Source organism: Ovis canadensis, chromosome 21 (assembly GCF_042477335.2).
Source record: "Ovis canadensis isolate MfBH-ARS-UI-01 breed Bighorn chromosome 21, ARS-UI_OviCan_v2, whole genome shotgun sequence".
Lineage (NCBI taxonomy): Eukaryota > Metazoa > Chordata > Mammalia > Artiodactyla > Bovidae > Ovis > Ovis canadensis.
Genome location: NC_091265.1, coordinates 45,394,559 through 45,417,435, shown reverse-complemented (window position 1 = coordinate 45,417,435; position 22,877 = coordinate 45,394,559). Strand labels below are relative to the sequence as shown.

The 22,877-nt window shown below is 41.6% G+C and overlaps 1 protein-coding gene across 2 annotated transcripts in view; it reads right to left on the bottom strand.

The window, feature by feature from the left end:
* The window catches only part of FAM118B (family with sequence similarity 118 member B), a 47,893-nt gene that overhangs the window by 14,217 nt on the left and 10,799 nt on the right, over positions 1 to 22,877 (bottom strand). For both annotated transcript variants that reach the window (XM_069565437.1, XM_069565438.1), the window contains exons 2-3: positions 10,144 to 10,236; positions 6,197 to 6,449 (exon numbers count right to left, since the gene is read on the bottom strand). In XM_069565437.1, coding sequence (XP_069421538.1) covers positions 6,197 to 6,449; positions 10,144 to 10,229 — 339 coding nt within the window. In that variant the 5' untranslated portion in view covers positions 10,230 to 10,236. The remainder of the gene's footprint in view (positions 1 to 6,196; positions 6,450 to 10,143; positions 10,237 to 22,877) is intronic.

Sequence of the window (22,877 nt, the reverse complement as noted above, 5' to 3'; positions counted from 1 at the left end):
TCTTTCTGCTCCTGAAATCCAAGGTCTTTGCAATGTCATGTCCCTACTGTAAGAAACTGGCTTAGTGGATGGGCCTTTTTGCTTTGTCATATTACTATTGTTTGTTAAGATTCTTAAAAAAACAAACAAACAAAAAAAACCCTCCAAAATCGAAAAAAGGACATTTTCAAAGACACACAAAAGTAAAAAAAAGAGAGAGAGAGAGAATACACCTCTCCCGTAACCATCTTCTGATTTAAACAATCATCACCCATGGCCAATCCTGCTTAACCTAAACTCCCCTCACCATAACCCTAGCCCCCTTCACTGAAATTTTTCCAAGCATCATATCATTCAGATACTTCACAGTTTCCTAAAAGATAAGGATTCCTGCTGACATATAAGAAAGTCTGCAATACCACTATCACAACTTAAAAAATGCAATAATACCAATTCCTTAGTAGCAAGTACTCAGTGTTCATATTTCCCCAAATGCGCATATGTGAGTTTCTTACATATCTCCTATTGGATTGGTTTTCAAGATGCGGCCCATTGATACTGTGGATCCCTAAGATTCCTTAAGAGGTCTGCAAAGTCAAAATTATTTTCATAACAATATGAAGGCGATACTTGTCTTTTTAAAGTATGTTGATATTTGCATTGATGGTACAAAAGCAATGAGCTTCCCTTGTGGCTCAACTGGTAAAGAATCCACCTGCAATGCAGGAAACCTGGGTTCAATCCCTGGGCTGGGAAGACTCCCTGGAGAAGGGAAATACCCACTCCAGTATTCTGACCTGGAAAATTCCATGAACTGTATAGTCCATGGTGTCGCAAAGAGTCAGACACGACTGAGCGACTTTCACTTTCGCAAAAGCAATGAAAGGCAGAACTGCTGGTGTCTTGGTGTGACTCAGGACTCATGGAACCCAGCTTGCTAGTTATCAGTGTTCTTCACTACCAAAGACTTACAGTAAGAGAAGAATGCCAGTCGCACCCAAGAACACCCTTAATAAAGCAGTGAACATTATCAGCTGTATTAAACACGGACCCTGGAGTACATGTCCTCCTAACATTCTGTGTAAAGAACAAGAAGTTCACACAAAGCACTTCTGCAGACTGGAGTCTGATGTGGGTCTTGAGGCAAAACACTGGTGACTGTTTTGAGTTTTAAGCTGAACTAGCCACCTTTTGTCATCAAATCTCATTTTTACTTAAAAGAATGACTGGCAGACAAACCATGATTATTCAGATTTGAGTACTCTGACCATTTTTGCAAAAATAAATGAAGTGAGCCTGTCATTTCGAGGCGACACAACCCAATGATTGCTGCCAAAGATAAAAGCTGAGTTTTCCAGCAAGAATCAGGTTTCTAGAAAATGTTTACCTGCCACCACGAGCATGACAGCTTCCAAATACCTTTGTGATAGGACTGGCAGTGATTTTAAAGGATGCATTTTTTTGTATGTTATAATGAAATGGGTCAAATTCTAGAATAAGAAGATTCTTCTAAATGCAAAATGGACCATGGAGCCTAACGCATCAGAGTAAGGGAAGTTCAGATTCTATATCGCCACTGACATGGCTATAATCTGACTTTCAGATTCCTTATGGCTATTAATCTCCAGGAAGCCATCACTTACAAAATTCTGGTGTAGTTATCAATGAATATCTACAGTTATCCAAAAAGAGTATTAAAACACTTTCCTCTTTTCCAAGTGTGTACCTGTGAGACCTCACTTTTTTCACAGTTATACCAAAACCCCACAAACACACCGAACTGACTACATTAAGCAGATGTGAGGGTGTGTTTTCTATTAGGCCAAACACTGAAGAGATTTGCAAAATGTGAAACAATACCACTCTTCTAATTTATTATTCTTTTTCACTAATTTATTTTTGTTTTGAAAAATATTGTTGTTTCATAAACATGTTATTATGTTAGCATATAACAGGTTTATTATTATTTTTAAGAGAATTGACTATTTTTTCAATTTCTCAGTTTTAATTTCTAACAGTGAATATGAAAGAGATATAATCTAGTGAAACAAAAGCTGTTTTGAGATTCTCAATAATTTTTAGGAGTATACCAGGGTCTTGAGACCAAAAAGTTTGATAACTGCTGTTCTGTTGGAACTGGCAACTACACTTTAAGGTGAGTAATAAATCTCCATCCAGAGATAATCAGTGAGTCCGGTTTGTTACTTGGTTAGTATATACTGACACTGACTTTAAGTTCTCTCATTACTTTCAATCATAACTAACCCAACTAACAAGGTCATGCTTTCTACTCTCTGGAGACCATTCCAACAGACAAGTGGCATGGCAGACAAGTCCATGCCTCCGAGTCTTCCTGGACTAACATAATACAGCATTCCTAATACATAATACAGCATTCTTTGTCCTCATGAGCTCTTTCTTTTCCCCCTAGAAAGACAACACTTTTACTGTTATCTATTCAATTTTTATTGGGAGTACAGCTGCTTTACACTGCTGTGTTAGTTCCTATGTATAGTAAAGTCAATCAGTCATATGTACACACATATCCCCTCTTTTGGGGGATCTCCTTCCTGTTTAGGGCTTTCCAGGTGGCTCAGACAGTCAAGAATCTGCCTGCAATGCAAGAGGCCCAGGTTCCATCTCTGGATTGGGACAATCCTCTGGAGAAGGAAATGGCAATCCACTCCAGTATTCTTGCCTGGAGAATCCCAAGGACAGAGGAACCTGGCGGGCTACAGCCTGTGGGGTCACAGAGTCGGGCACGACTGAGCGACTAACCCTTCACTTCACTTAGGTCACCACAGAGCACGGAGTAGGGTTCTCTCAGCTACACAGTAGGTTCTCACTGACCATTTTTATTGACTAAGCTAACATACTTAATACTTTTCCCTTATATTTTGGGGCTATATAATTTTTAATTACTGTTTTATACAAGTTCATATTTTTTTGAGCATGAAAAAATTATGTGTGCTTTCTTCTCTCTCAAGTGCACCTGTCAGGCATTAACACAGTCACTCTCTCTTTCATTGACTAGTGTTCAAATCATAATTTTCTCATCCTTTTACCTTCAACGGCTCTATGGAGAGACAGTTCACATAACATACAATTCACTTATCTGAAGCGCACAGCTGAGTGGTTATCTGTAGATCCAAAAATATGTGCAACTGTCACCACAGTCTTTTTTTTTTTTGGCCATATATCATGTGGCTTGTGGGATTCTCAGTTCCCCAATCAGGGACTGAACCCAGCTACAGCAGTGAAAGCCCGAAATCCAAATCACCAGGCTACCAGGAAACTCCCTACCACAGTCAATCTTAGAAAATCTTCACCATCTCAAGAAGAAAGCCTGTACCCTGGAACTCTAGCCTCCTGCCCACCAACCCCTGCTACGGCTAAAGCACCAGCCCTAAACCACTACTAAGCTGCTTTCTGCTCTTACAGATTTCCCTAGTCTGGACACTTCATGTGACTGGAATCTTCCAATACGTGGTCTTCTGTGACTGCCTTCCACTCAGCATAATATTTTAAAGGTTCGTTCACATTGCACCATGTATCAGTAATTTGATTCCTTTTTACTAGCAAGTAATATTCCACTGCGTGAATGTCACATTTTGTTTATTTGACAGCTGATGGACAGCTGCACTATTTTCACCTTTATGAATAATGCTACAAACATTTGTTTATAGCTCTTATAAACATTTGTTTATAAGTTTTTTTATATGGACAGATGCTTTCATTTCTCTATGTGTGTGTATGCAAATGGAACCACTGGGTCACAGGACAACTCTGTATTTATTTGAAAAATGGCCAGTTTCCCACCTTGTCTGTACAGTTTCACAATCCCAGCAATGAGGGTTCACAGCCTTGCCAACACTTACTATCCGACTCTGATTCTAGCTATCCCAGGCATGAAGAGGTATCTGACACGTTTGTTGTTGTTGTTTTTTTTTCACTGCACTGGGTCTCTACTGAGGCACACGGGGGCTTCTCTAGTTGGGATGCGAGGGCTTAGCCACCCCATGGCATGTGGGATCTTAGTACCCTGACCAGGAATTGAACCCACGTACCCTGCATTGGAAGGTGGATTCTTAACCACTGGACTATGTCACAGAAGCCCCTGACATGGTTTTTGATCTATATTTTTCCAATGACTAATGATGTCAAGCATCTTTTCATGTACTTATTGGCTATTTGTATATCTTCCTTGAAGAAATGTCTATTCAAATCCTTTGCCATTTAAAAACTGATTTTAAATGCCAGACAGAGTGTGGAGAAAAGGGAGCCTTCCTACACTATTGGTAGAAATTTAAATTGGTACAGCCACTATGGAAAACAGTATGGAGGTTCCTTAAATAGAGTTACCATGTGATCCAGCAATCCTACTCCTGGGTATGTATCTGGAGAAAACTCTAATCCAAAAAATTACACACACCTCTATGTTCACAGTGGCACAATTTACAATAGCCAAGACATGGAAGCCACCTAAAGTCCACTGACAGATGAATGGGTAAAGGAGATACAGTATATACATACAATGGAATACTATCCAGCCATAAAAAAGAATGAAATAATCTCATCTGCAGCAACATGGATGTAGAGATCATCATACTAAGTAAGTCAGACTTACTTAGGCAAATATCATACGATAAAGACAAATGTCACATAGGAGAAAGACAAGTATCATATGACAACACAGATGCAATCTGCAAACTTATACAAATGAATTTATTTATAAAACAGAAACAGACTCACAGACATAGGAAACCAACTTACTGTTATGGGAGTTTGGCATTACCAGGTACAAGTTACTACATGTAAGACAGATAAACAAGGTCCTACTGTATAGTAGAGGGAACTATATTCAATATTCTTAAAATAAACTATAATGGAAAAGAATACGAAAAAGAATATATGTACAACTGAATCATGTTGTTATACACCAGAAACTGTATAGAACACTGTAAATTGTATTTAAAACAATTTTTTAAAAAAACTGGATTATTTGCATTATTAAGTTCTCTATATATTCTGATACCACACTGTTACCAGACACATGAATTGTTTACATCATCTCCTGTTCTGGGGGCTGTCTTCTCACCTTCCGGATAATGCTTGGTGAGCCTAAAAGCTTTCGTAACTTTGACAAAGTGCAGTTTAACCTAATTTTTCTTTTGTTTCTTAGGCTTTTGGTGTCGCAATTAAAACCTACTGCCAGATCCAAGGTCAGGAAGCTTTAAAACTATGTTTTCTTCTAAAAGTTTTATATCTTTTAGCTCTTAACATTTAGGTCTTTAATCCACTGAGTTAATTTTTGTATACGGTATGAGGGAGAGGTACCAGGAACTCTTAAAAGTCTATTAATTTTTTATACTGTTCCAGATTAGTAACATTTTATCCCAATTAAGGACAATGAAATGAAAAGAGGAAGTAACAGGCCCTAAGTTTCTGAATGAGTCAGGAACTAGGAGGGAATTGTTTTTAAATACCTTTCAGGCTAACAGCTGATGACACTTCTTTTCTATAGGCCCTAGGGCGGAGGGGCAAAAAGCAGTGGTAATAACTGACTTGGAGTTCAGAGCTACATTTTTTTCCAAGGTGCACTTAATCTACTAAGCTTTAAAACATGCTTTGGCTACTCTATTATACCCAAATATATCTTAAGTGAATCCTGATTCTTAAACATTTTTAAAACAAAGCAAGACAAGAAGGCCCTTATATCATTCAGGAACTGATTTCCAGCTCAGTTTGACAAAACATGACTCTCTCAATCTCTCTCTCTCTATATATATATATATATAATGAATGAATGACTGCCTTTAAAAGAAACATTAAAAACTGGCACGGCTTCATCCACAAAATAAGAACTATCTCTAATCTTTCTGAGGTTCTCTAAAAGACATGGATGCCAGGGAACACAGCTTTTATAGTAGTGAGTATACTACTACTACAGAAAAAGTAAATTTAAACCAGCAGTAAAGGGACCGTGGCCTCACTTTGTATATATAAAGGCTTCAACAACAACGTCATCATTACCACTGGCATCCCCACACTGAAATGGGGTCAAGGTAACTACCCTAATCAGGTCCACGGACAGACACTTTGGAGAAGAGCCAAATGTTATACAAATCTACAAACTAGAAACGAACATCCTTACTGCATTTAGCATGCGTGTCCTGTTTCAGGGAAGATCAAATACCAAGGCATACAGAGTACTCACGGGAGATAGTTTCTGGATGAGGTCATGGGCAACATGGACGAGGTTCTTGTCTTCATGGAGACACTTCTGAAATTTTTTGCTCTCCTCATCTTCTAGAAGATCAAAATCTATGGCTGCATCCAGTAAGGCCTGAATCAACCCCTTCCAGGATTTCAGGGCTGGGACCTGGGGTGCAACCGCAGCACTGATGCCTGTTCCAATCACCAGCACAAGCTCCCGAGGCTTCTTAGTTTTCAGGCTTGGGAGCAGCTTCCTGAAAGGGTCAAACAAACAAAGACTGGGAACACCCAGCAGACACAAGGCACAGAGCAAGGCCATCTTAAACCACGGTTTTCAGCTCCAGTCTTGCAGCCGCAAAGATGACAAGCACAGGTCTAACGCCTTTACAAAGCAGAGTGAGCAAAAAGACCAGAGTACCGTGCCAGTGTTTGCTGAAAAACAGAGTAAAAATCCTACTGTGGGAATCCTAAAGAGCCTGATGAGATCAATCTTCTCTTTCGTAATCCTCACAACCTAAGAAAACCCACTAACATTAGGAAAAGGTCTGATTATCACAGCTCAGCTGAGTTCTGATAAGTAAACTATATTTTAAATCAACATACATTTCAAAAAGACATGTTTGATTTGGACTCCAGAGAGAAAAGAACCCTCTCCAACATGAAATTCCTACCGTTGAGAAATGTAAAACGGGAGACAAAAGAAAAGCCAACACAAATCTAAGCCCCAAACTTGAGAACGTTAAGATGAAAATGGGCATGACTAAAGTGAAGCATGAGATAGTCAAATATGGGAACAAATTTGCCTTTGGTTTTGTTCTAGACATCCTCAGGCAAAAAATGAAGTAGAGGCCAACAGAATTCTGAAAACACAAGAGCCTTACAGACCTAAATAAAAAAAGAACTATTCAACGGACATGACGCAAGGTGGAAAACATTCCTTTCTTCCCGTGATAAGCACTGCGTCCAATCCTGGCTTCTGTGTGAGACAGCAAGGGTGCGAGTGTCTGTGTTTTGCTTCTCCACGCCCCTTCATCCTGAGACTGTATCGTTAATAAAACCTGTGTGAAATATGTTTATGCACTTTAGTTTCTGCTGACGGCATGTGTTTTCTTAAGAAATTGACCTTCTCAGCCTTTTGTCCACATAATGAAATGAACAGAAAAAGGATCTGTATGCTGGCGTTAACGCAAGAGAGGAGCAGGGCTTTTAGCCTTAGGAAACCTGGTTTTGAAACCTGGTTTTCTACCTCTAGAACTGCCTTCCCTGCTCCCAACTTGATGAAAAACTCATCAAGCACCACACACAGTGGAGTCCTTGACTGCAAAAGCTTTGTCTGTTGAGGAAGACTGATAATGGAGGTTAGAAGCAAACAATGAAAAGTGCGCTTCAGTTCAAGGGGATCAAGGTGAAGCAGGCACAAACATACTTAAGAAAACGTCCAGAAGGATTTGAAAGAACTGCACAGAGTAGTTAACTCTGGGGACTGGGGAGAACAAGGACTTCTGCTTTGAACTTGAATGTGCTGTACTATTTGAATTCTTTACCTCAGACATTACAGATTTGAGGTATGATTTTTCCATATTTAAGATTTCCGGTTACAACAGGAAAATGTAACAGTTGTTTCATTTTCAGCTCTTCCTAAAACACTAAATAAGAGTAATTTTTAAAGAAGGCATACGTTCATAAAAAGTGAAATAGGAGAAGATAACGGAAATAGGAAAAGTAGGCAAACCAGGTCAACAGAGCTTAGGAGCTGCCAAGAGCCGAGCCCCTGGGTAGGAGCTTGGGGATGTTCGGGTAGAACATCAGAAGGCAGAGGGTCAATTCACTGCAAGGCTGTGCCAGATGCGGTTAGAACCCTAGGAAGGGAGGCCTGTCTTCTAGGGAGGTTTGGCCAGAGGCTTCTGTGTCTGAGAACACAGCCCAGCCTGACGAGGTGGCTGTGGAAATTCTATACGAGAAATACGAGACTTTCCCTTGCCCTCCCCTCCTAAAGGAAGACTCCCAGGCGTGGGCAGTCAACCTCAGACCTGCACCCCAGCCCCCCTGGGTCAGGAGACGGGAGGAGTCCCCTTTGGGGAAAAATGACCCACATGAGAGAAAAGATCCATAGCGGCCTGCCAGCAACCAAGCCCCTCACCACAGTCTCCAATTGGCTTTTTAGTGTTTTCTCTTAAACAGGAGCAGAAAAACAAGGGGCGCCTTCCCTTGAACAAACTCCCACCATGCGAGTTACATCCAAACACGCCAGCAGGTAGAGAGGAACTTGGGGAAAACAAGGGAGAACACAGGAGAGAGAAGAAAACCTGAAAAGGAAACAGGGGCATTCTCTACAAAGGTGTTTTTAAAAAATGGTATCTGTGAAACAGAACAGGATGCTATAAAAACAGAAGACAAGCTGCGCAAACAAAAAGATTTCTTAGAAATTAAAAATGTAACAGAAATAAAAATTCATAAGGTGGGAGATACAACTGAGAAAATCTTTGAGAAAGCAGACTGATGAAAACAAAAGTGTCAGAAAACTGTAAGAAAATTAGAGCCTTATCCAGAAGGTCCAGTGCCTAAATACCCAGAGTCCTACCAAGACGGAAAACAGAAAAGAACTATAAAGGAAATTATCAAATAAGTAACACAGGAAAATGTCTCCAACATGAAATCACCAGTAGTCTGCTTAAAAGAGCTACCTGATACCCAGACTCTATGAAGATACAGTGCTGTGAAATTTCAGACTACTGAGAAAAAAACCATCATCCTTATGAGCGTCTAATGAGAAAAGAAAAAGAGGTCATATGTTACAAAGGACTGGGAATTAGATCAGAGTGGCTATTTTGGCAGGAACACTTAGATGTTAGCAGAGGATGGACAATGATCTCACAACTCTAAGGAAAATGATTTTGTACCTAAAGTTTTCTACTCAGCCAAATCAGCAAATCAATGTTAAGAGTACAGTTAGACACTGTCAAATGTCTCCCCAAACTTTTTCCCTCTGAAGTCTTAATAAAGAAGCTGATGAGACATTTTTCAGCAAAATGAAGGCGTACACTGAAAAGGACGATCCAGGAAACAGAGGGTCCAACACAGGAGAGATGTGAAAGGAATTCCCAGGGTGACGGGAAAGGAAATGGCAGGGAGCTACAAGGCGGCAGGCCGGGAACACAGCTGTCAGAGGGGAGAGTCCACAGAACCATTAAGCTAGTACATCCCTGGCGTGGGCCAGTGGATTAGGAGGTTTACTCTCAGTCACAGTCTGAGTTTAAATTAACAGGCTCAAAGAAAACAAAGCAAGCCAAAAAAAAAAAAATGGACATGCTTAATAAACAAGAGGAAAAAAATGGACCGGAAACGTAATCATCACATATGAGGTTCAGCTATGAACACTATTTATAGTCATATGATGTAAATATCAAACTGAAAATTGTGATATAAAACATACGAGGAGGTTGTGGGGAGAGTCCTTGGTGTGTGTATGTTGCAGGGAGAGGCTTTGGGTGTGTGTGTGTGGGGGGGTGTGTGTGTGTGTTGGGAGCTATGAGGGGAGGATTCATGATAGCAAACCTAATCCTTATTTTCCATAATTTGAAATAGATAAAACCAAAAACTAAAAAAAAAAAAAAAGGCAGTAAACACAGAGTACTAAAAATCTGGAAGCAAACATTAGAAGAAACAGACAAAGCTGAAAGTGATTAGCTCCAAGGAGGGCTGAGACACTACAAGCCTTGAAGAACTGACTTAAAATCATATACATTTCTGACCTTGATAAAAATAAAAATTAAATGCAAAATAAAAACAGTCTGACTTTTATATGAAGGCCGGTATTTTCTTTTTTTCTTTTTGAAGGCCAGTGTTAATTAGTGAAGCCACATGGGATGTAGGGCAAGTTCATTATTTCTCATCAGCTGCCACCAATGGTGATTTGCGCTGCTTCTCAGACTTCTTTCGCTTGTTTACCTGGGTTTCTTGGTGGGGGGTGCGCCATCACTGAAGAATCCCAAAATCTTGTCTATATCCGAGGACTGGCTCCCTGTGGAAGCCATCCAGTTTCTAAAATAGATTAAACACCATGGACCACAATTAGATGTGTAAAGTACATTACTCAAAAGAGCACATGCATTAAATAGTTTTTAAGAAGCTATACATCCTGAAAGCGATTTAGAGGTATAACTGGCTTAACAGAAACTCATTAATCAATGAGTGTCCCAAACTTATGGGATTAAAGTCATCCAAAAGAAAGTGACCTTGAAATCAGGGTTCTGAAGCTCTATACTGTTATCTGACATACATAGCTAAATATATGTCCTGAAGGCTCCCCCACACTCCCCTACCCTGCTTCAAAAACAAACAGAACAGAACCACAGCATCATCAACTCACGTCAATCGGCCATCACTTCGTGGAGCCTAAGAAATACCTGCTATTCTACCTTGAGACAGGTCTGGGGAAGACATGGGAAAACCCATGGGTGATTGTGCTACACACCCCATATTACTAATATCTTTTACTATCATCTAAGGAAATCACTGGATCAAGAACAGGATAATCAACACTAATTTGCTGACTGCTGGACATTTCCTGTCTCTGAACAACTGGTTCCTCATGGCAGGGAAGCATGACTCTCAAGCTAAGTATATGCTTACTCTCTTTCCTTAACAACGGTTCTATAAACATCTGTAATCTGGACAAAGTACACTCACATAAAAAATTGAGAAAGGCGACTTGAGAAAGATGAAAGTAAAATATAGAGGGAAGTAATTTAATGTTTATTAAATTAAGTCCAATGATTAATTCAGCTACTAAATCAGAGTTTTAACAAACTCTGTAATAATGCTTACCACGTGCCAAACACGATTTACAAACATTAACTCATGTTATCCCCATTATCTTACGAAGTACTACTATCGCCTCATTTTAGTGATGAGGAAACTGAGGCACCGGAAGCTCAACATGCGTGCGTGCAGTCACTAAGCTGTGTCTGACTCTCGGTACCATAATCCAAACCAAGGCGGTCTTCCTCCCAGGTCCGCGCTCTTAGCTGCGCTATTACAACCTAAAAGCACTGTCCAAGTATTATCTTCTCATCTCCCCCCACCCCATTTTTAATACGCAGTTCAAAACCATCAAAGAAGGGAGCTCCCACATTCTAGAAATCTAAAAACGAAACCCCACATTCCAGATTTAGTTGAAGTAACTGTGATGCTTTAGAGCTGCTATGACTAGGTGCTCTGCTGATACAGTTAAAGCAGTCAGTTAAATTTAGGAGCTGAAGGAAATCAGTTTTTTCTGGTGATAAGCATTACATGTTACAAACCTCCCAGCACTACCAGCTAACCAGAACCCCAGATCAGTCCCATCATTTTCCCCTGGAAAATGTACTTGTCTTGCTGGATTCTCTTTTCTGACAGATGGTCAATTCTTGGTGTTGACACCTGAATACTAAGCTTTTCCATTTTTTTTCTTTACAGAGTCAACTATTTCAAAGGTCCGTTCCATCTACATAATTTATGAGAATTAAATATGGCCAACAGCTCTTGACAAGTTGTTACTGGAATGTTCTGGGTCCTTTTACTTAGGAACTAAATGCGAAGTAATTCAATATGCCTGTTGTATTTGATCACATACTCATTCTGTCTTCTCACATTTTTTCTTCAGTATGAAAGATGTCTCATATGATACAAAATTACATGTACATCCCAGTGACATCTAAGCATAAGCCATATCTTATTCCTTCTAGAGTGCAATTTCAGAAAAAATAACTCTAGTTTAGCATTTACCCTAAACAATGTGCAGCTACTGCTAAAGAACTTCTGATTGTGAAAATCCTGCACAGAATTCCTAACATGCATCAACTAGTTCACACATTAATTTCTTTAAGTGATCGACACTGGAGTTTTCATTTCAGTGGGACTTAGCAGAGGTGGGGAAAAGCTTTTCCGCCATAAGAAAACAAAGGCGGTGTCTTCATTACTCCAATTACTGCTAAGCTACTGAAAACTCCTTCAAGGCCAACAGAGTTCAACAAAATAAAAGACGCTCATCAAATGCCAAGACAAGTAACCTTATTAACAAAAATTTTAAGGCCTAAATCCTCATATCAGATAGGATACTTTTACTTCAAAATATGTCAGCTTGGCAAGAAATAGGATGCTTATATCTGGTGGATGAAAAAGGGAAAAATTGAGGCCAGTGTTCTAGGAAAAATCCAGTAAGAGATACGGAGAAAGGAAAAAAGAAAAAGAATTGGCTATATGAATGAAATTAAGATTACGTAAGACAGCAGTTATAGATTTGAAAACATGAGAGAATTCCAGAAGTCCCTGCTTTCACAGCATTTTGCTTCTAGAAAGATGGCAAAATATGGCTTCTTCTTCCACAGAGGGATGGATGAGAGTGGGGTCTCCCGCCTGCTCTTCTCATGCCGATCTGGGCGTCTCCCGCTGCTTCCAGTGTGTGGTCTTCAGCTCTAACGAACCACTGACATGCACAATGAACTCAGAATAATGCATTTGCAGATACAAATGGATGGAATAAATAAAGAGAAAAGTTCTAATCGTGACATTTTTGCCTAGAAACAAAAGATGTACAAATGACTAGCTAGCGAAGGAGGTCCTTGCTTGGTCTAAAAGATCAGTTATATTTGTAGTAAGCTTTACCCTTTTCTATTTAAAAGTATAAACAAATAAAACAGTGACTGGAATAGACCGGCTTATTTCTCCAGCATAAACATAGAAAAGGGTTAACTGTTTTCTAAGGGAAAAGACAGTCATCCTCGGATTTGGAGGAAACCAAGCCCCTCTGATTGTGGCTTCTGGACTAATTCCAACACATCTGCTTTTTTAGAAACTATGGGGAGAGGAAGGAAGGAAGAGACAGGCAGTGTAAGGTACTACAAGAGGGCCCCCAACGAGCTTGCGGGCAATTAAGAATTCACTGGAACAGGTTCAGGCAGTTGATGAATTCAGTTCTGCCGGAGACTGCAGCCTATCCTATCTGTTCTGTACAGAAAGAAGTTGCCATTCTCATCCTTCTCATTCACACAAAGAAATGGAACTGATGTATAAGAGCTGTATGTGGAACCTACACAAATGGCATAGATGAGCCTATTTTCAGGGCAGGAACAGACAGAGATGCAGACGTAGAGAGAGAACGTGTGGGCATGGGAGGTGGCGGGAGAGGAAGTGGGAGACTGGCACTGACATACACACCCGACTCTGGTTAAAGCAGGGAGATAGCGGGAGCCCTCTGCATAGCGCAGGAAACTCAGCTCTGTGCCTGCGACCACCTAGAGGGGCGGGACAGGGCGGGGGCTGGGAGGGAGGTGCAGGATGGAGAGGACATATGTACACATAAGGCTGATCCACAGTGTCACAGAGCAGATACCAACGCAACGTTGTAAAGCAACTATACTCCAGTTATATACATATACACATATGAACTGTACTTAGCTGTGCCTCGGCTGTGATTCCTCTGTGTACCTCGGTCTCCAAGTCTTTCCCCTACCTCTGGTTAACTTAGTTTGCTCCCACTTTTATCCCTAAATTGCATGACCAACACCCTCTCCCTTCTGTCAGATGAGACCTGGATCACACTCATTTCCTGGAAATTTGCTTTAATACAGTCACTGATAAAATGCCAGATTCATACTATTTATTCTTGGGATTTCACCAGTAAATAATGACCCAGCAATGAGAAATGTGAGAATGAACTCATAAGATACAGGATTTCTGGAAAGACTTTCAGGATTGAGAGGTATAATCACAAATTCTAGAAAGCCTTTAAACTCAAGCCCCAAAATAAACTACACTGATATTCTAGGCTCAAGAGCTCAGATGTTGTTTTTATCAGTTATTTTCGATTATAAAACCAAAGTAACACAGCATGTACAGGGAACAAAACTGTTTCGAGAAGGAGTAACGGAACATCCAAATTAAAATCTGATTTGAAGTAGAAGCTGGTGATGGATGTCGATGGTTTTACTGTGCAAAGAATGATAACTGATAAATTCCTCCTGCGTCACTGCTTTCCCTCCTGTGAAGTTTCTGAGAAGGTACATGCTGAAAACAATGACACATGATGCTAAACAAGGAGGTTTTAAAAATATTTAATGAAAAAATTGTCCACGTCCAAGTAGTATGACCGTGCAAACAAATTTATCCCAAATGACCTAGACAATTCATTAAAAATGAGAGTAAATAAATCTTCAAGGGTAAGACTGGACACTCGAGCCAATCCTTAAAAACCGAAGTCCTCCTCCTAATGAGGCAGTCTGAATTATGAATGACTGTGCCCTCAACTGCTTACTTATCATGAGAACAAAAGGACAGCGAACAGATGCAGATTCCTTCAAGTCTGGGCGGGCCCACAAGTTGTCATCATTATAGAGGATCTCTCTCAGAGTCGGAATTTGACAAGTCTTAAAAGCAAGATTTTTCTGTCATGACTTAAACAGCACTGATTAAAAAAAAAAAATTTAAGTTGCATTTTGACATACAGCTTGGCAAATGTTATGATTAAAAACCTCATGTAGCTAGATGTTAATAGTGATTAAGTGAACTAATCAACACCAGGTTAGACATCTCAGCGGTCCCCACATTGTGGCCATGTAACCCAAACTCCATTTCACACCAAACCGAGGACAGAATATAAGAAAGATAAACAGAGTAGATCTGTCTTTGCATGGTGTCTTAAACTGTAAAAAAAATTGGGGTCTTATGTTCAAAACTCAGTTATCAAAATATCCAATCAAGAGAGATTTAGGAATAAGCTTGCTTTGAGTGCAATCTTTTTATCCTGTCATTCAACAAATCAAATGTCTACAAAACACTTGAACTTCCCACTCAGGATGGCGCTGGAACAGGAGGCCTGAAGAGGTCGTGGCATCTCCTTTTAAAGAAAAAGAGGGTGGGCAATTACATCTGGGGGTGGTGCACACAGAGTTCTGTTTAAGGGAGAAAAGGACTCGCCAATTTTTTAAGGGCCCTTCTAACTCTCAGTTATACTAACCTGGATCACTTTCCTTTTTTACTGCGAGATGAAGGTAGAATGTTTTGCTTCAGAAAGCCAAAGACTGTGCGTCTTAGCATTTTCTTCAGTGATCATTCCTCGGCTTCAACTTCATAGGAAACTAAGCTAGAAACAATGAACAGCAATTGTGCAGAGGGGACTCAAGTATGAAACAACCACGACAAATGGGGAAAGGAATCTGTAAGAAAAAAGTTTAAGAAACCACAAAAGGATACTCTGAAAAATAAAATTCAGAAACACGAGGAAAGATCAGTTCTGTCTTTCCAGGTAGAGCCTGTGGTAAAGAACCCGCCTGCCAATGCAGGAGACATAAGAACTCGGGTTCAATCCCTGGGTTGGGAAGATTTCCTGGAGGAGGGTATGGCAGCACACTCCAGTATACTTGCCTGGAGAATCCCATGGACAGAGAGGCCTGGCGGGCCACAGTCCATGGGGTTGCAAAGAGTCGGACACGACTGAGAGACTTAGCACGCACACACAGCTGGAACACCGCAAGTATCTCACTGGATAAACTAAGGCTGGTTCTTTACAGTCAGTACCATGCACCCGAAACAAAGGTGATATGCAATACACACAACAATATAACACACCTGAAACGCGCGTGACTTTGACAGTATTCTACTGTATCAGTCATTGATTAGGACTGGAAAGGAGCAGAACCCTGTGCCTAAACCCCTGCCCCCACCGACCCAAGGACAAAGGGCCCTGCCTACCGTCTGTAGAGAAGCTGAAGTCTCCCAGGCCTCCCTGAGTCACAAAGGAGCAGGCTCAGGCAGCTCGCGATTAGGACAATAGAGCCACAGAGGCAGTGCGGGCTGCACATTCCTGAGGTCTTGTACAGACCAGACTGCAGCTGTGAGTAAACGGCTCCCTCTTGAGCAGTACTGAGTCTATGGTGAACAGCTCCAAGGAATGACCTTAAGAAAGTGGGATTAACCCTACTGTTCATAAGCTTGTTCTGCTTGTTTATGTAAACAGGCAACAGTACTGTCACCAACGGACCCACGTGGACATCTTCTGCTCTAAGGAACTGCATGTCAGCAGAAGTCAGACCTTTACCCATGATCCCACAGAAATAGAAGGATGTTCTCACAAGTGGGGATTTGGAAGCAGCTTTTGGCAGGAAAGAGCTCTCTGCAGGAGGCCCCTCTTAGATCAGGCATCCCCATGCTCTGCTCATCTCTGGGCCCAGCACACCTTTCAAGTCTTCTGGCCACAGGACACCTTGCCTAACCCTGATCTCTTGGGTCTTTCTGTAGATCAAAGGAGCAGAAATTAAGGATAAGAAGCTAACAGATGACAAGATCTCCTCCCAGGCTTCCCCTTCAGCTTTCCCGGGACCACACTGTGAACCGGACAGCATCTGAAGGAAAACCACAGGAATCCCCTGGTGGTCCAGTGGTTAGGATTTGGTGTTTTCACTGCCACGGCCCAGGTTCAATCCCGGCCAGGGAACTAAGATCCTTCACGCTGCAGAGCCGGAGGTGGGGTGGGGTGGGGTGAGGGTGGGGGAGACAAGACTGCACACAGTAGGAGGACGACCCCGCTTCTCTCTCTCAAGGATTAACCAAGATGCCTTCCTTTTTCCCTTTAAAACCTTTCATGGCCAAGCAGAATCCTGGGAGATGGTTTCTGGAGGGACACTGGGCCTACTGTATCTGCATATTGCCAGCATTCTGATTGGCAGTAATGTTCCTTTCCACCAACATCTGTCTCTCTCTCAAGTACTGATTTCTGAGCAGCCAGCAGCCGGCCCTGACTGGGGAACAGGACCTTATGAAAAGCAGTGTACCTGATTTAGGCTGCCAACTTAAGAAACACAAGGAAAATCTCACTGAGTTAAAGAACAGAAAACATAGATCACCAAATAAAAATGATAAAAGAATCTGGAGCTACTTGAGCTTGAAAGAAAGAAAGTAGGTAACCAAATCTGCTCTAAAGTCCCCTCAGACTCGGCCCAATCTTCACCTCCATCACCGCCCCTCTCTGAGACAAGTGTGCCTTTGCCAATCTCTGCTATAAAGCAAAGCCTTTGGCTTTTGAAATCTATTCTTTGGAAGGGTAAATTTTTACCTTTTACTAAATGCTAGTTCATATGAGCTTGTGATCCAACATCAGTTTCTTATTTGAAGAAAAAGATTTTTTTGTTTGCTTAGCTGAATTTAAGAAACTTTTGTGTTACTTAGGAATTACCTAATTCAAGTTAAGACATGAGTTGGGGTATTTATAGATTACCACCTGCAGAACGTTCACAGGATGAAAATTCTTTCCCTAATTTACTCATTTATTTTGGCTTATGAATTTGACTGAGAAGCCTGTTCTGAAAAGGCAGAGGAGCTCCCTCCCTCCCTCTAGACCTGCAGGTTTCTCTACCCTTCCGCAAACAGGCCTGGAGCACTTTGGCCTGGGGCCTTTCTTTGTGTGGACTGTTCCTTTTGCTGGATCTGCTCACCCCCATCCCCCATCAGTACAAGTTGCCAATCCTTTGCTCCACTCAGACCTTCCCAGTGATGCTACCCTGATCACTGTATTTAAAGCTGCAGCCTCCTCACTCCCCCCACCAGCTGCTCTACAATTTCATAGCATGTACTACCCCCAGCACACTAATTATACTTATTAGTAGTATAATAAAGATACTAACTATGCTTATTAATTGCCATCCACCTCCTCCCACTGGAATACAAACTCCTCAAAGGGTAGGGATCTCAGTTTAGTTCACAAGCATCCTCAGATCCCAGACCAGTGCCTGGCATAGGGCGGGTGAGCAAATACTTCCTGAATGAACTAACTGAAATGTAAGATGTTGCTCATGATCACAATTACAAGAAAGAAATTTATTGTGCAACAGACAAAGCATTTCCAATTAAAAGAAACATCCTATTACTGCTTTTAAGGCAGTCAGGATCATAAAAGGCTGACTTCTTTTTAAAATGGAACAAGTGGGAAAAGACAAATTCCTGTGAAAATTGTGTGCACGGTAAATCAACATTCAGACTATATCGCTTTTCAGATACACCAACAGTCAGAACAGGGGTTGAAGGGAATCTGATTCCAGCAGGCAAAAGGATCTCAGACCTCAAGTTTTAAGAACGCTCTCCAACACTAACTGAACATTTTTAGATATATATCATCTTATTTTTATAACTCAAGTTTCTGATATCTAAGATGTAAACTGATTATTTATTTGGCTGTGCCGAGTCTTAGCTGTGGCATGTTCCCTGACCAGGGGTTGAACCCAGGTCCCCTGCATTGAGCTTGCAGAATCTTAACCACTGGACCACCAGCGAAGTCCCTAAACTGATTTTTAAGGGTGGATTCTTAATGCAAGAACTCTTTCTGGTAAACAACTCAAAGACGTCAGTATTTAGGGCTAAAAATATCTGTTTCTTTGTGAACTTCCCCGGTGGACCAGTGGTTGGGAGTCTACCTCGCAGTGCAGAGGGCACAGGTTGGATCCCTGGTTGGGGAGTTGAACCCACAGGCCGCAACTAAAACCCCACGTGCCGCAACTGGGACCTGACACAGCCACATAAATAATAAAAGAAAATTCTAAAAAAAAATCACTTTTATTTCCTATATTAAATCTAAAGTATTTTACAAATAGAGAAGAAGAAAGGCTTTTGCAGCAGCAGAACGGATTTCAAAACACAAACTAGATTAAGTCATGGCTTAGAAATCACTCAATGGCTTCTCTGTATTTAATAATATGAAACGCCTCATCCTGCCGGAAAGACATGGCCTGGCCTCTGCAGTCTTCTCGACAACCTCCCTTCCAGCCCCCTGCCCTGTCCACACAGGACACATCAGCCCCGCCCCCAGCCCACGCAGTCTCCCCTTGGAAGGGCAGGTGCTCACTGTCCTCGGTGAGTACCTCTGCCCCCGCCGTCCCATCCCTGAAGTCTCCCCTTCCCACGGAGGCCTCGTTTATATGTCAGCGCCTTATTCACCTTTCTTAACCTTGCCCTCAGCACCAGTTTCTGTCATACAGTAAGTGTTTACACAGCGGAGTCAATATTTAAATATTTGCTGAATGAATGAGTGTGTACCCACCAGGAGTTAATTCAAAGTCTAAGAAATCAACTGATACTTTTAATTTTATGAGCTGTAAAAAAACAAAACCAAACCAGGGTGACTAGGTAGAGTGCGGCATTGTTTCTTTCATGCCAATTCACTCTGTGAGGGCCATGCGTCAGCTGCTTCGGGGCATGTTCACTCCCACAACTGAATGCGCCCGCCTGCTCTGCAGGACTCTTCTTTACCTTTCAGTTTTATTTTTCCCAACTACATGAAAAAAAAACACAAAGACTACACAGTACCTCTGCAAAAAGTCTACAGGTTGTTTTATGAAACAAAGTTACATGCAGAGAATTCTCAGTCCAGAGGTTTCCCTCTGGCCTGGACCACATACATTCTCTACATGCTGGTAGAGTTTAAAATGACAGTTACTGTCTTAATTACAAGGTGTTGAATTTTCACATTAATACCTGTTAAATGCTAAATGCCAGGCACTGCACTGAAACTAATACAATTATGACAGCATCCAGTTCACTGCCAACAAACTCCACGCGGCACTGACAGGGAGCCAAGCGTGGTTTTCTGCGCTTTGGGAATGTTCACTCCTGCATGACGGAGCCACCACCATCACCCTACACGCCACAGATGTCACAGGTAACAGAGACACCAAGTAGCTCACATGGCAGTAGACAACGGGCGCTGACGGTAGTGTCAACGTTGTGGAGACACAAGTCAATACTGTCCCACCGCAGATGACTAACACCATGCCCTGAAGGGCCATACCCTTGGGAAGTCTCCACCTTTTAGGGGAAGTGGAGCTGTGAACATGTATATATATGTATATAGGTACACAAGAGAAGACTCCACACATGGACATCACAAGATGGTCAACACCAAAATCAGACTGATTATATTCTTTGCAACCAAAGATGGAGAAGCTGTAAACAGTCAACAAAAACAAGACCAAGAGCTGACTGTGGCTCAGATCATGAACTTCTTATTGCCAAATTTAGACTTAAATTGAAGAAAGTAGGGAAAACCGCTAGACCATTCAGGTATGACCTAAATCAAATCCCTTGTGATTATACAGTGGAAGTGAGAAATAGATAAGAGACTAGATCTGATAGACAGAGTGCCTGATGAACTATGGAGGGAGGTTCATGACACTGTACAGGAGACAGGGATCAAGACCATCCCCATGGAAAGGAAATGCAAAAAACCAAAATGGCTGTCTGAGGAGGTCTTACAAATAGCTGCGAAAGAAGAGAAGCAAAATGCAAAGGAGAAAAGGAAAGATATTCCCATTTGAATGCAGAGTTCCAAAGAATAGCAAGGAGAGATAAGAAAGCCTTCCTCAGAGATCAATGCAAAGAAACAGAGGAAAAGAACAGAATGGGAAAGATTAGAGATCTCTTCAAGAAAATCAGAGATACCAAGGGAACACTTCATGGAAAGATGGGCTCGATAAAGGACAGAAATGGTATGGACCTAACAGAAGCAGAAGATATTAAGAAGAGGTGGCAAGAATACACAGAAGAACTGTACAAAAAAGATCTTCATGACCCAGATAATCACGATGGTGTGATCACTCACCTAGAGCCACATTCTGGAATGTGAAGAAGTCAAGTGGGCCTTAGAAAGCATCACTACGAACAAAGCTAGTGGAGGTGATGGAATTCCAGTTGAGCTATTTCAAATCCTGAAAGATGATGCTGTGAAAGTGTTGCACTCAATATGCCAGCAAATCTGGAAAACTCAGCAGTGGCCACAGGACTGGAAAAGGTCAGTTTTCATTCCAATCCCAAGGCAATGCCAAAAAATGCCAAAAAATGCTCAAACTATCGCACAATTGCACTCATCTCAAACACTAGCAAAGTAATGCTCAAAATTCTCCAAGCCAGGCTTCAGCAATATGTGAACCATGAACTTCCAGATGTTCAAGCTGGTTTTAGAAAAGGCAGAGGAACCAGAGATCAAATTGCCAACATCCGCTGGATCATGGAAAAAGCAAGAGAGTTCCAGAAAAACATCTATTTCTGCCTTATTGACTATGTCAATAGTCATATTGGCATCAAATTAAAAGACGCTTACTCCCTGGAAGGAAAGTTATGACCAACCTAGAAAGTATATTCAAAAGCAGAGACATTACTTTGCCAACAAAGGTCCATCTAGTCAAGGCTATGGTTTTTCCAGTGATCATGTATGGATGTGAGAGTTGGACTGTGAAGAATGCTGAGCGCTGAAGAATTGATGCTTTTGAACTGTGGTGTTGGAGAAGACTCTTGAGAGTCCCTGTGATCCACACAATCAAAGGTTTTATTTATTTTCCACAATAAACTGTGGAAAATTCTGGAAGAGATGGGAATACCAGACCACCTGACCTATCTCTTGAGAAACCTATATGCACGTCAGGAAGCAACAGTTAGAACTGGACATGGAACAGCAGACTGGTTCCAAATAGGAAAAGGAGTACGTCAAGGCTGTATATTGTCACCCTGCTTATTTAACTTCTATGCAGAGTACATCATGAGAAATGCTGGGCTGGAAGAAGCACAAGCTGGAATCAAGATTGCCGGGAGAAATATCAATAACCTCAGATATGCAGATGACACCACCCTTATGGCAGAAAGTGAAGAGGAACTAAAAAGCTTCTTGATGAAAGTGAAAGAGGAGAGTGAAAAAGTTGGCTTACAGCTCAACATTCAGAAAACTAAGATCATGGCATCTGATCCCATCATTTTATGGGAAACAGATGGGGAAACAGTAGAAACAGTGTCAGACTTTACTTTTTTGGGCTCCAAAATCACTGCAGATGGTGCCTGCAGCCATGAAATTAAAAGACGCTTACTCCTTGGAAGGAAAGTTATGACCAACCTAGATAGCATATTCAAAAGCAGAGACATTACTTTGCCAACAAAGGTCCATCTAGTCAAGGCTATGGTTTTTCCAGTGGTCATGTATGGATGTGAGAGTTGGACTGTGAAGAAAGCTGAGCACTGAAGAATTGATGCTTTTGAACTGTAGTGTTGGAGAAGACTCTTGAGAGTCCCTTGGACTGCAAGGAGATCCAACCAGTCCATCCTAAGGGAGACCAGTCCTGGGTGTTCACTGGAAGGACTGATGCTAAGGCTGAAACTCCAATACTTTGGCCACTTCATGCGAAGAGTTGACTTGTTGGAAAAGATCCTCATGCTGGGAGGGATTGGGGGCAGGAGGAGAAGGGGACGACAGAGGATGAGATGGCTGGATGGCATCACCGACTCGATGGACATGAGTTTGGGTGAACTCCGGGAGCTGGTGATGGACAAGGAGGCCTGTCCGTGAATCATGCTGTGATTCATGGGGTCGCAAAGAGTCGGACACAACTGAGCGACTGCACACACACACACAGTGACTGAACACACACACACAGCGACTGAACACACACACACACACGCTTTGTCAAAAAGTTCATTCAGGTTTTTCCTGGTATGGGAAAACCCAGATGAGCTTTTTAGTCAACCCAATAAAATACATTTGTGCTAAGTTTCTCATGCATGTATGAACAGATTAACACAGGAGATTAACAATTGCGTCTGAGGAAGACCAAGAATGGAGAAGGCAATGGCAACCCACTCCAGTACTCTTGCCTGGAAAATCCCATGGACAGAGG